At 34.7% G+C, this 13,420-nt stretch overlaps 2 protein-coding genes across 3 annotated transcripts in view; one reads left to right on the top strand and one right to left on the bottom strand.

The window, feature by feature from the left end:
- Nucleotides 1-13,420, bottom strand: part of LOC105217917 (protein eyes shut) — a 188,010-nt gene that overhangs the window by 171,762 nt on the left and 2,828 nt on the right. Inside the window, exon 2 of one of the 2 annotated variants that reach the window (XM_054228188.1) lies at nt 7,344-7,595. The exons of the other annotated variant lie outside the window; for it this stretch is intronic. The gene's annotated coding sequence lies outside the window, so the exon portion shown is untranslated. The remainder of the gene's footprint in view (nt 1-7,343; nt 7,596-13,420) is intronic. 2 annotated transcript variants of the gene reach the window in all.
- Nucleotides 4,148-12,694, top strand: LOC105217940 (cysteine-rich secretory protein LCCL domain-containing 2). The gene is made up of 6 exons (XM_011193205.3): nt 4,148-4,747; nt 4,944-5,173; nt 5,265-5,350; nt 11,741-11,988; nt 12,049-12,275; nt 12,343-12,694. The coding sequence occupies exons 1-6, from the start codon at nt 4,625-4,627 to the stop codon at nt 12,428-12,430; spliced, it is 1,002 nt and encodes a 333-aa protein (XP_011191507.2). The 5' UTR covers nt 4,148-4,624; the 3' UTR covers nt 12,431-12,694.

Raw genomic sequence — 13,420 nt, 5'->3', positions numbered from 1 at the left:
TTTTATTTACAAATTTACTTCACAGAGTTGCCAAATTGTTCGAATATTAAAATTTAAAACATGCGATAAAATGTGACTTGTGACAATATGTACTAGCTACATTTATAATTTTGAATATAGTTGGAAGAGGGTTGCCACCTATAAATTATTTTTAAAATATATATAAAGGAAAATTTTGTGGTATTGGAAAAAATATCTGTGTATGTATAACAGTGATACATACTCAAGCTATGCCAGATTCTATGAATAAAATTTATTAATTAAATGCTAATTATTTCAAAAAATATCACCAACGAGTTCTCTCACAAATTTGATTAGCTTAATGGTTTTATTGCAAAATTGCATTTATTTTGCATTTGTAATGGGTTAAAAAAATAGAAAAATGGCATCTCTTCTTAAAAATATTTTCAAATTTAAGCGACATTTAGTCTCTCTCTGTTTTAAAATTCATATTCACAGAATTCATCCATATTATAAGGACTATTTAGATAAACTTTCGTTAATAGGTGGCAACCCCTATTGACAACTGCATGGTTTTTCTCTTTTATTTATATATACATACATATGTACGTATATATGTTGTTTGCATATTCAATATTTTTACCAAAATGTTTTTTAAATAAGTGGCAACCCTATATATTTGTTATTGAAAACTATACAGGAATCATTAAATACTAAGTAATATTAACAATTTTTGGAAACACTTACAAGCATATATTATTTTAGAAAAAAATTTAATCGAAGTAGATGCCACCTGATTGAAAATTTTAAATGGAATAATTGCTTTAAAATTTTGAAATATTATTTATTTTCAAAAATAGAGCATTTTACGAGTACGAAATTTTTCATACAAAATATTAAAGTATTTTTTTACTTTTAAATGTTAAAGTTTCTTGAAAATTTCAAAAAAAATTTTAACAATGAAAATAAACATATTTAAAAACAAGAAAATACGTTAACTTCGGCTGTACCGAAGCTAATATACCCTTCACTGGTGCATTTCTTTTAGTAACTATGTGTTTAAGCAAATCTAAAGACGTAAGAAAAAGAAAGTAAAAAAAAGAAAACATTTTACTAATTCTTTTTAGCCGGGTTGTTTGCTAGAAACATTAAGGTTATATAGTTAACCAATCTGAACAATTTTTTCGGAGATTTTATTATTACCTTAAGCAGTAATCCATGTCGAATTTCGTGAAGATACCACGTCAAATGCGAAAATTTGCCATACAAGCCCTTGATTCCGATCGTTCAGTTTGTATGGCAGCTATATGCTATAGTGAACCAATCTCAACAATTTTTTCGGAGATTAAATTATTCCTATGAACAATAACTCACACCAAATTTCGTGAAGATATGTAGTAAAATGCGGAAGTTATCCATACAAGCCATTGATTCCGATCGTTCAGTTTGTATGGCAGCTATATGATATAGTGGTCTGAATGTTACAAACTTCGTGACAAACTTAATATACCCAGTTCAGGGTATAAAAACATATTCGCTTGGTATTTCACTTCGTATTTGTTGTTAATTGCACGATCGCGGCACAGCTGTGTGAACATTTCCTATTGGTTACTATAAAGACCAATCAAATTGGCCGTAAATGCCTAAAAGTAGGCTAACAAAAAAGTAACAGTATTTAAAACTAAAAAAACAGGGTGTTCGCAGAATATAGTTTATTAAATATGATATAGATTGTTTATAAAATATAATTTATCTTTTAATTCTTCATTTTGTGTTATTATGTATATGTATGCCAAAATCAATTTACCGTTATATGCCTCCCTCCATTCAAAAACACTTATTGTCTCACACATGCATAGGCATATTAAGCTGCTGCTGTTAAGTGCTGATGCAAAAGAATATTAACTGAGTATTAACAAGAGATTTAGAAAAGCTCCGGAAAACTGAAAACTCACAAACACACACTTAAAGGCTTAGCACCGTTAAAAGCGTAAATAATACAAGCAAAAGTTGGCATATTTTTTGTTTGTATTCAAATACATTTACATAAACAAATATTTGATTTTAGTTGGAGATTGTTACTCCATTCATTATTTTCCCAAATACTTATTAGCTACATAAAGCGCTGACAACTTTTGGATGTTGATTCAGTGGGATTAAATAGTAAATTGATAAAATATTACGAAAGAGTGATAATAAAAATAAATTATTTATATGTATGTACATATATTAATAATTGAAATATAAAGGTTATTTTTGCTGATTGGTGGGGTTTAGTCAGCTTAATACAGTGTTTTCAATATTACTGATGAGTACAGTAAAGATAAATATAACATTGGGAGTTTTGTTACAGGGTTTTTGGAGTGCAAGATTTGAGAATATATATTCGAATGTGGAGGAAAAGAAAGCTGGTATTGATCAAAATAGGCAAAGTACATTGAAAATATAGAAGTTCCACAAATCCGGCAAGCTTTTAAAAAGCTTTCTGAAGCTTTCACTTTCAGAAACATCTTTGTAGAATAAATACTTTCCACTAGAAATACGATTACTTATTGATATATTGATACTGATAGTTTTTGTATGTATATTAAAAATATTAAAGCCCACGAAAATCGAAATCCAACGCAGAATCAGTCTTGGCAACAGGTGCTTCTTTGGACTGAGTAGGCAATTGAAAAGTACACTCATCTCTCGACGAACCAAAATCAAACTCTATAAGTCGCTCATTATTCCCGTCCGGATGTAGCGTGGACGATGACAACATCTGATGAGACGACTCTTGGAGTTTTCGAGAGAAAGGTTTTGCGAAAAAGGTATGGTTCTTTGAACATTGGCAACGACGCATACCACAGATGATGGAACGATGAGCTGTACGAGTTATATAAAGACATAGACATAGCACAGAGGCTACGCTGGCTAGATCATGTTGTTCGAATGGATGAAAACACTCCAGCTTTGAAAGTAGTGCCGCTGGTGGACGCTGCGGAAGAGGACGACCTTCACTCCGTTGGAAAGACCAAGTAGAAAGTGACCTGACAGCACATGGAATTTCCAAATAGCGGCAAATTGCAAAACGGAGAGATTAATGGCGCCCTCTGTTGGATTCGGCTCTAATCGCCTAAGTGGTTCTTACGACAAATATATTATATAAAGAAATTATTTGTTTCTTTGACACATGAAATTCTCCTCGAACCATGAATAACATTAAAAAAAATGTTTTGAAAAAATATTCCAAAAAAACTTTTAAATTTTCTTTTCGTTCGTGCTTCTTTTGATTTTACACTGATGACTTCAACGTAGAACTACTGACATTCGTGCCTCAATGCGTAAAATATACATTTGTATGTGTATTTCTTAGTTTAAAATTCTTCTTATTTTCCGCTTAACTGATTCAGCCCGTATGAAAATTCGTCATAACTTGCCGCGCCCAAGCATTTTAATTTCATTCGCGACCATCCGATAAGGTGAAAATCCATTGAACTTACTGCGATTACATACATACATACTTGCTATATGAATATATATATATATGTATATATATATATATATAGTATATTGAAAAATTTAAATTTCCACATGCGATATCATCTTATCAGTGCCACGCTTTGTACCGCCGACAGCATTCCCCTGTGGGTGTGTCGCCTCAAAAAGTAAAAAAAAAAGAATGCCGAAGTAAGTAAGAATAGTAATAATACATATTAATCTGTGTTCGCGTCATCGCTCCAGTTCCAGTTCATAATAGCTATTGTTTGCGAATAGTTTACGCGCATCGGACAAAAATCAAAAGTCTTCGGCATTAATTGAGTGAATGGCGTATAATAATTGAGTGTGCTTTGAGGCGAAAGCAACGCGACAGTTGTTGAAATAAATTAGGTTGTCCGTCGAGTCGGGTCAAAGGTTATTTGTTTTACATGATAATTTGTGGCAGAAACTTATTCACATATGTGATATTTTTGAATATGTGATAAAGTATATAAGTGAAATATACAGATAAATAATTTTGAAAAATTTGAAAAATAAATTCGTTAAGTGGTGTGATCTCAAAAACTCGACAAATAATAAAAATAAAATAAAATTTTTGGTATTTTGGATCTTCTAAGATCTTCACAGAGATGCCTTGAATTAAAAAGGGCTGAAGTAGTAACCACAATATTGAGATAACTCCATTAACTCATTAAATTAAAATTTAGTAAATTAATTGTTCATTAAAATTGAACTAATTGCATTATGATTCATATGAAAAAATTATGAAATATTCTCTTGAGGTTATTCAACTGATTTATAGCCTCACATTCGCTTTTGCTGAATGAAAGTGATGATCCATCATACATATATATGAGTAAATATTTATACAACAATAATTAAGAGTTCTTATCTATGTAAATAAACACACAATATAATCACGGCGCACGTAGTAAAAATTGTGATTCAATCTTCAAATAGCCTTTAAGTTGGTTAACTACATAAATGGCTCATCATATTTACTACAAGTTGTTTATACACAAACTGACGTCGCTTAATCTCGAATAAAAATTGAAAAAAGAAACAAGTGATTCGGGTTAAATATAATTGCAAAGCTACTTTACAGCAAAGGTTTTGGAAAAAATTGAGTTTGACTGAGGTCGTGATAGCTAACTATTATACACATAGAGATCCTCGAATAATGAACTTCATCGAATTCGAAAGGGATTGTCTGCAAGCGCATAATCAATATCGCGCTAAGCATGGCAGCCCACCATTGTCACTAGATCGGAGACTTTGCAATTATGCTAAGGAATGGGCGGAGGTGAGTACATGGTGTATAAATAATAAAAAAATTACAAAATTTCGTAAAGGTATAGCTGTCAAACCAGCTGTCAAACCAGCTGTCAAAAGAAATGCTTAAAAAAATCGCTGGAACTCTCTCATCCAAAAAAGTTATAATCATTTAAAATATAAGTTCCCCTATTAAGTATACTTTAGTACTTTTCCTGTCCTCGTAGTATTTGGCTCGTCGCAAAATTTTCGAACATCGTGCGAATAATCGTTATGGCGAAAATCTCTACATGTCCATTGGACGTCCGAATTTATGCGGTCGCGATCCAGTGAATAGTTGGTATGCTGAGATAAAGGATTACAAATTTAAATTAGGTGTTTTCAGCCTGGAAACGGGACATTTTACGCAAGTGGTATGGAAGGGTAGCAAACGTCTGGGTGTGGCCATGGTGAGAAGGTAACAACGATATTTCATTTGAAATGAATACAAACGCCCAATTTATTTACATAAATAGCTTTGCTAATTACTTTCTAATTATTTGTTATAGCGGTAATCGTATTTATGTTGTCGCCAACTATGACCCACCAGGAAATTGTGATGGCCAATTTTTGAACAATGTATTGCCGGCGTTAGGCTGAAATTCATTATTAGACTTAAAAATATTTAATACTTTTTTCGAATATTGTAATTCAAATCAAAAATTTATAATTATTTATTATGAATATTATGCAAATAAAATATTTAAACACAAATTTTTATTTCGAGTTATACTCAGCAAACAAATACTTGAAAGTATAGAAGAAACTGAACATATTTCTGTTCGCGAGTGGCAAAAGAACATTAAACTGCATTAAAATATCCTGAAAGTAGATGGCAACACTGAAAATATTTTATAAATTAAATATTTGTTCTAAATTTCTTGAGCTTGTAACCTAAAATAATGAGGAGATTCTGAATACGTTACTCCTCTATACATAAAATAGCGTTTAGGAACGAGTTCTTGGTTATGAAAGTTTCGGTTCTTCTGAAGTTTTATCACGAAGTTGGCTGCGGTTGGTTATTATTTATTATTAAAATAGCAATAAATCCCTACGCAAAATTATGGAATATATAGAAAGGTTAATTTTGACGATTGGTATCTTCAAACATATAAAATTTCAAATTCTTGAATTCCCGTTATTTTTTGAACACACCTCGTATAGGTAACTATGGGAGACACAAAGTATATATTCTCGGGAATTTTAATTTCCCATAAATCCCTCGACCAATAGGTCAAATTTATCAAATATAATAGATATTGCACGACTTAAAAGAGACCAGTCCCAGCAACTGTTTAGACATTAAAATTCTCCTTCAGATAAGTTAAACCCTTTTTTTATCAAGAGAAGAACCAGTTTTAATTCAATACCCAAAATTATAACAGAAATGTTAATTCTGACAATTGGACTCGCCAAACATGTAAAGTTTTAAATTTTATGATTCCCGTTATTTTTTGAACACACCTCATTTGGTAAAGATGGGAGTCGCAAAGTAAACATTCTCGGGAATTTTCATTTTTAATAAATCCCTCGATCAATAGGCTAAATTTTATTAAATACCAGCAGACCCGACCACACGTTTTTGTGGCTAAGGTATACATTAAATTAGGAAATTTTTCAATATAGTAAAACAAATCTTACGCATAAAGAAGAAAACGTTATAGCCGGTATATTGATTGATATACATTATTGTGGATCTGTATTAAGCGTAAATCATCATAGTTTGTTAAACTTAATTTTTTTTTAATCGTATATTGAAATGAGTATGTAACAAATTAGCAAATTTCATAGTTGGCTTAATCTTGGCTTCGATGACGATATTTATTACCTTAATCACAGTCAGTCTTGTTCTATTGCAAAGTGAGCGTTGATAGTTCAGGCAATTTTAAATAGTCTGTGGGAGAATTGACTACGTCATATTGGTTTGTAGCTGTGTCAATTCTCCTGGAACGAAATTCTAAATTGTCACATTGAGACCATTGACATTTTTGTTTTTTTACCACCAAAATAGATCATTCAATCATCCATTTATGGTTATTATATTGTGATTATTTATAGCCTATGACCATTTCTACCATTATTCATCTATCACCATACCAAATTTCATCAAAATCCATTCAACCGTTTAGGCGTGAAAGAGTAACAGACAGACAGAATTACTTTCGCATTTATAATATTAATATGGATAATACGAAAAACGGGCAGTCCCAGCAGCTGTTTAGACCTTAAAACTCCCCTCCAGTTAAGGGCTCAACTACTTTTATCAAGAGCAAGGCCCGTTTTAACGCGATCATATATAGGATTTTGCTTTTTGTTGGACTTTATATCGGAATTAGTTAGCAAAAAAAAATAAAAATAACGGTACATAGCTAGCTATAGAACCATAGAGAATAACATAAAATATTGATTTTTATTACCGTTTAGTTTTCGCTGGTAGATTAGGTTAAATTCAGTAGCACTCACATATATATATATATAAATTATTTAGATTATTTGAACATTAAATACCGTTGTTAGTATTAATTAAGCCATGTTATGTCTAAATAAACTATGCACGTGCATATATAAATTTAGCAGTAGATACTCACTTCACATCGAAATCCAATATGGAATTCGCATAGCTCCAACTGCCGCATTAATTACGTGCGCCTCTTATCGAACCACTCTCAATTAACGTTCGTGTGGCAATTAAAATGCAAATGGCTCCCCAAAGCACAACACAACTGATGGATGTATACTTAGCAGGGTGTTGGTAATGATGGTGATGATGATGTTGTTGGTTTCAATTTCATGACAAAATTTGTTTTTTTTTTCTCGTTGTTGTTGCTGACACTTATTGGCTGTTGGCAATTTGATATCAACATTAGGCGCAGGGATATGTTGCACAAACATCAACAAAAATATATTTGGGAGAGGCTGTGTTTGAGTTGGTGTTTGTAATTGTAATGTATGTGTCGGCTGATAACAATTTGCAATAAAAACTTGAAGTTACTTCGAAAGATTTTAGGTGTGTGAGTGGTAACATTGACGGCCATCAAATCAGCATTTTCATCAAAAATAGCAATAACATTAGTGGTGGTTGACACCCAACACACTTTCACCCTTTTCGAATGACTTTCGCTCCACACTCTTGGGCAAAGCTCGATGCTCATTTTATGACCAAATAAACTATGTTAATAGCAATTTGCGCACAAGTTAAACCAAATACACACACCCTCTAACACACACATACATCTGCATGCTAATAAACAAACGTTCGGTGGCAAGCAGATTAAGCGTTCTGTACTCGTTGCAGCGTCCAATCACACCGCCGCACAGCCGCACACAGGACCGCACCGTCTAACACCCGCTCACTCAGCACATTTGGTTCGTTCTTTCGTCTTTTTTGGACGCTCGTCCATTCATCGAGTTGCCGCCCTCGGTCCGGTCGTTTGCGCAGCAAATATTTATTGCCATTTTGGGATTAGTTTCTGGGGTTTAATTGCGCTACCGGAATACCCGACAAACTTAGCTCAATACATACATACAAACATATCAGCCAGCATATATACTTATTCTGATGTTTGTTTTTGTTGTTGTTACGCTTACTTGCGCTTATTGCATTTGCGCCTGCGCTGCCATCAACTCCGGCCTCTGCGTGCTCGCCTGCGGCTACGTCGCCGTTGTGGACTCTGATTGTTTTGCCAAAGTAATTTAAACTTGTGGGCAATAAAAATAGTTGTAAAATTTCCGTTACACAAATACTCGTACATGCGTACGCATCAGTACACGACGTAAGCAAATTAAGGGGACCCTGCAGGAAAATCACTTAAAAATATTTTTATCAGAACTAACTCGAATTTAGTAGTATTAATATACGGAAAATACCAGAAGAGATATCCAGAACCCGTCTTGATACCTTTAGTATCTCACCGAATCACAAGTACTCGATCTAAGGCTGTAGCGAGATAGAAATTCTGCTCGACAACCGGGATCCATAAAATAGGATTCTAAAATAGACCATCAAATTTTTTCTCTGATATCCAATCTGCAATACTCGACTACTTGCTACTGGGAAAGGGTCTCTGCTTTATAGTTCCCCTCAATCTCCTAAAAGCCGAGATCCGGACTGATACAGAACGCTAAAACCGGGACTAACATTCTTCCTAAGACGCGATCTCGGCCATATACAGTGCCATTCGAGCTCCGGGCTTTGAAAACCGATACTAAAAAACATTCCTAGTTGCATTAGGTCTCCAGGAAGTGGTGACAGTTATACAAGATAAGAGCAGACCTCATTTTGGAATATTAGTTTTCGACTTCTAAGACCACTGGTAAGGGTCCATGCTGGACACGGTCTAATTGGCTGAAATGTAGAAAGGCTAAACATACTTCAGACACTTTCTCTTTCACTGTCCAGCTTTCTTCTAGACTGAGGCTGAAACATCTCGGGATCACTAGTTTCAGTGAACAAGATGAACTAGCTCCTTTAGATATTAACCCCCTTAATAAATTTATAACGGATACGAATTTGTCGTACTTTATTTTGTCGACTCTGGAAAATCTGTCGTATTCATTTTTCGGGTTGGATGAGCATTGGATCAGCCCACTAACCAAAGCTAACCTAACCTAATACCACTGGAGATCTTAAATACTTTAGAAAGAAAAGTATCAAAGAGAGTTAATAATAGTAAGAACAGTTTTGTCAAATTTAAAAAAAGGTCTAGACAATGATTGTACTTGGAAGACCAGGAAAGTTTTAAGATCTGTAATATCCAAGACTGCCATTTCTGGAAATTCTAAAACCTTTACAGATATAATGAAATTTCTGAGAGTATTAATTATTTAGGTCTACAACTTTGCTTCCGCCGTTTTCCAATAGATGTCTCTAGGGTCAAGCACTGGTCGATTAAATAGATTTTTTTTTATCGATCTTGGACATTTGTGTCAACATTAACCCAACAAAATATTTGTAGAGATCTATTTGCATCCCAAACTTATTCTCAGCTGAAAATGTCACTTTTTGATCCGAATTCTCGACATTTGCGGGAATTTTTGCTTTTCTTTTTTTAATTCCAAGAAAAGTGCGGCTGAGGCTCAACGAAATTTGTAACATCGACATTTGTAACCATTTTTATACAAAACAGCTTTAAATTTACAAGAAAAACGGCGAAAGCAAAGTTGTAGACCAATATTAATCCGGAAGATCTACTCTTGTAAAGACATCAGATATCATGAAACCTCAGAGATATTATGAAAAATCCCGAAGAGCTTCTCATGGAAAATCATCAAACTGGTTTGAAAATAATTTAAGAATCACTTTTCCTAACGGGTATGTATGCCTTCTAACTTTTAAGACTCGCCGCTCGACAGAGCCCATACGTGCATAAGAAAACTTGCTTCGACCACTAAGGCAAGGCGAGTAAGACGGAAATGTATCAGAGACACAACAAAAAGAAAGAACAGAAATATTTGTGTGTGTGTTTGAGTTTCATCAGCTTTGTCGCCACAAGCGTTTACATACACGCAGACACTCACACGCAGTGATACGACTGCACAAATAGTCGCATGTGTACAATGTGCAAGTGGCGCACACGAGTGCCATGGCCGGGAGTAAATAATATATGCAAATAAGATTGAATTGGGGTTTTCGAGTGAACTTGGCACTTTGATGGGCATTTTGTCTTTGCATAAATACATACAGACATACCCTATATACGGACATGCATGCCTGCATATATAATTGTAATTATAGTTTTAATTGAAGTTGGAAGTTCGCACAAGTTAATGGTTGAGTTTATATATATATATATACTTATATATATAGCTATCTGTGTATGTGTGTCTACGGGCAGTAAAAATGTCATTTAATTGGTTTAATAGCCAGAGAAGATTCTGCACGAAACTTAAATAAAATTTTAATGCGCTTAAAAGCAGTAATTTTATAACTTATTTATTGCAGGCGACTCCAAAAGTTCTTCGTGAATGTTGAGGAACACCGTTAAACGGATTATTAATTTAATGACATTTTATAATTGATATATTCTCAGTTTCACGGCAGTTCTCAGTCAGTTTATAGGATGACTGATAGATTCATTAGTACCTCTTTAACTTCTTGAAGGTCTTTATTTTTGAAGCCAGAGTTGGCAACCTTACAAGTCTTTATGTGTCAATTCCCTGATTGATTCCATTGAGGATGTTTCCTTTAAGCGCAAAAATATTTAATTTTTTAAATTGATAAGGGTTCTCATCTGGCTCCTCAATCCCACTTATAAAGCATTTAAATTTCGTAATCACACCTCTGCATTCCTCCATTCACCTACTACCCTACTTGGGCCAAATAAACACATCTTGAGCATTTCCTAACAACAAAAGCAAGAATTTTAACACCTTCTTAGCGCAGCTTCCGCCTCGAGCTAAACATTCAGCATGGCCAAGTGGCCGGGCATTAAGTGCCGGTAGAAGTGCTGCTGAAGTATGCACTTTGCCTGTTGGATTTGTGAGAAATGTGGGCATAAGAGATTCATGAGTAAATTGCCTACACCGGCACAACAACAACAATACCAGCAACAACCGAGGCACATAGCAGCGGTAACCCGCAACATTAGTGAGGCAGCACAGTGCCGAGCGGTGTGCGGAGCAATGAGAAGTTAATTAGTTAAATTAGCTCAAACTGATTGCGCCCGGTGATGGGTTGAGGGTTGGGCAATTTACTGGTTACACGTTTATTTCTTAGTTTTGAGAGCTTTTGATAATTACCTGAAATTTTTTTTAGTGGATAAAGCTATATTGCTGGAGAGCGCCTCTGATATTCTGTTCCTGAGAAACCCTTGTAATATTTTTCACATTTTTAGAATTTTTAGTACTTTACAAGAAGAAGTGAGTACTCACTTGGAATGAATTGTCAGAGATTTTCATTGTTTATTATTCAATTTGAAAACATTTGAGAAAACAAATTTCTAGTCCATTTCTAGTCTAGGGGTCCATTGAGCTCACGAGGTTTGAGTGCTATCAAGCTGGCTTGAGCCGCTACAGTACAAAGCGGATATGGCGACTGTGAAACGCACTGTTATCATTAAGCAGGTTCCCGCGGGCGGTGCGCCCAACCAACCGCCGCCGAAACCCATTACAATCTCACAAGCCGATTTCGAGAAGGGTTGTTTGGAGGCGCACAACAAATTTCGGGCGATGCACGGCACACCGGCGATCAGCATTAATCCGAATCTGACACAGGTCGCCGCCAAATGGGCGCAGGTTGGTACATAAACCAATGTAATGTAATCTAAAAAAATCTCTTTCGCTCTTCTTCTGCAGAACCTCGCAAAGCGTCAGAAGATGGAGCACAGTCCCAATGGCAAGTACGGTGAGAATATCTACTACAGCAGCGGTCAGCAGGTGACGCCGGAAATGCCCGCGAAGATGTGGTATGACGAGATTGCTAAATATGATTTCGCCAAAGCGCAATTCAATCCATACACTGGGCACTTTACACAGCTTATATGGCGCGACACCAAGCAAGTGGGTGTGGCCTATGCGACGTCGTAAGTGTGGCATGTAATTAAAATTGTGGAACGTTATATTTTGAGCTTGCTTTAATGCTCTTTTCAGTGGCGAAAAAGTGTGGGTTGTCGCTAATTATGATCCACCGGGTAATGTGAATGGTTTCTTCAAAGACAATGTGCCGCCAAAAAAGTGAAGAGCAAAAAGGAATCGAGCTTCGAGGAATATTTTAAGGCCACCGCGTTTTGGTAATATCAAAACAGTGTAAGGGAGCCATAATCAATTGTTGGTGAGCTCACAGTAACCCAGATGTTTTAAAACGCCAGTGAGAAACTCTCCATAAACTGGTTGCATTAAGAGAGTCGAATGAAATGGTATTGTTGTAGAGTTGCCATATGAGAATTTATAATCATAAACGAAATAAATTAAAAGTATTTACTATGAAATTTGGGAAAGTCTGATGGGAAATTCGATAATGTGAATGAGTGGTGGTTTTAGAAAAAGTAAAGTTAAGCCGAAACATCTTTCGTTATCAAAAAAAGAGGCGCATAATGGGAGCATTTTTGTCTTTTCAGCAAAAATGCTGAGGTTTCCGGCCATATATGATAGAGATAACGATATAATAAGAGATAGAAATAGAAATAGAGATAGATATAGAGATAGAGATAGATATAGAGATAGAGATAGAGATAGAGATAGAGATAGAGATAGAGATATAGATAGAGATAGAGATAGAGATAGAGATAGAGATAGAGATAGAGATAGAGATAGAGATAGAGATAGAGATAGAGATAGAGATAGAGATAGAGATAGAGATAGAGATAGAGATAGAGATAGAGATAGAGATAGAGATAGAGATAGAGATAGAGATAGAGATAGAGATAGATATAGAAATATAGAAATAGAGATAGAGATAGAGATAAAAATAGAGATAGAGATAGAGATAGAGATAGAGATAGAGATAGTGATAGAGATAGAGATAGAGATAGAGATAGAGATAGAGATAGAGATAGAGATAGAGATAGAGATAGAGATAGAGATAGAGATAGAGATAGAGATAGAGATAGAGATAGAGATAGAGATAGAGATAGAGATAGAGATAGAGATAGAGATAGAGATAGAGATAGAGATAGAGATAGAGATAGAGATAGAGATAGAGATAGAGATAGAGATAGAGATAGAGATA

This window comes from Zeugodacus cucurbitae, chromosome 3, assembly GCF_028554725.1.
Source record: "Zeugodacus cucurbitae isolate PBARC_wt_2022May chromosome 3, idZeuCucr1.2, whole genome shotgun sequence".
Taxonomy (NCBI): domain Eukaryota; kingdom Metazoa; phylum Arthropoda; class Insecta; order Diptera; family Tephritidae; genus Zeugodacus; species Zeugodacus cucurbitae.
Note: the sequence above shows the minus strand (reverse complement) of the source record. Positions and strands in the feature narration are given on the sequence as shown.

What these genes read in the sequence shown, in the direction of transcription:
- LOC105217940 (XM_011193205.3), top strand. Translation starts at nt 4,625, where the DNA reads ATGAACTTCATCGAATTCGAAAGGGATTGTCTGCAAGCGCATAATCAA. An exon ending in CAATGTATTGCCGGCGTTAG is followed by an intron (nt 5,351 to 11,740) that starts GCTGAAATTCAT and finishes ACGAGGTTTGAG; the next exon opens with TGCTATCAAGCTGGCTTGAG. An exon ending in TCGCCGCCAAATGGGCGCAG is followed by an intron (nt 11,989 to 12,048) that starts GTTGGTACATAA and finishes CTTCTTCTGCAG; the next exon opens with AACCTCGCAAAGCGTCAGAA.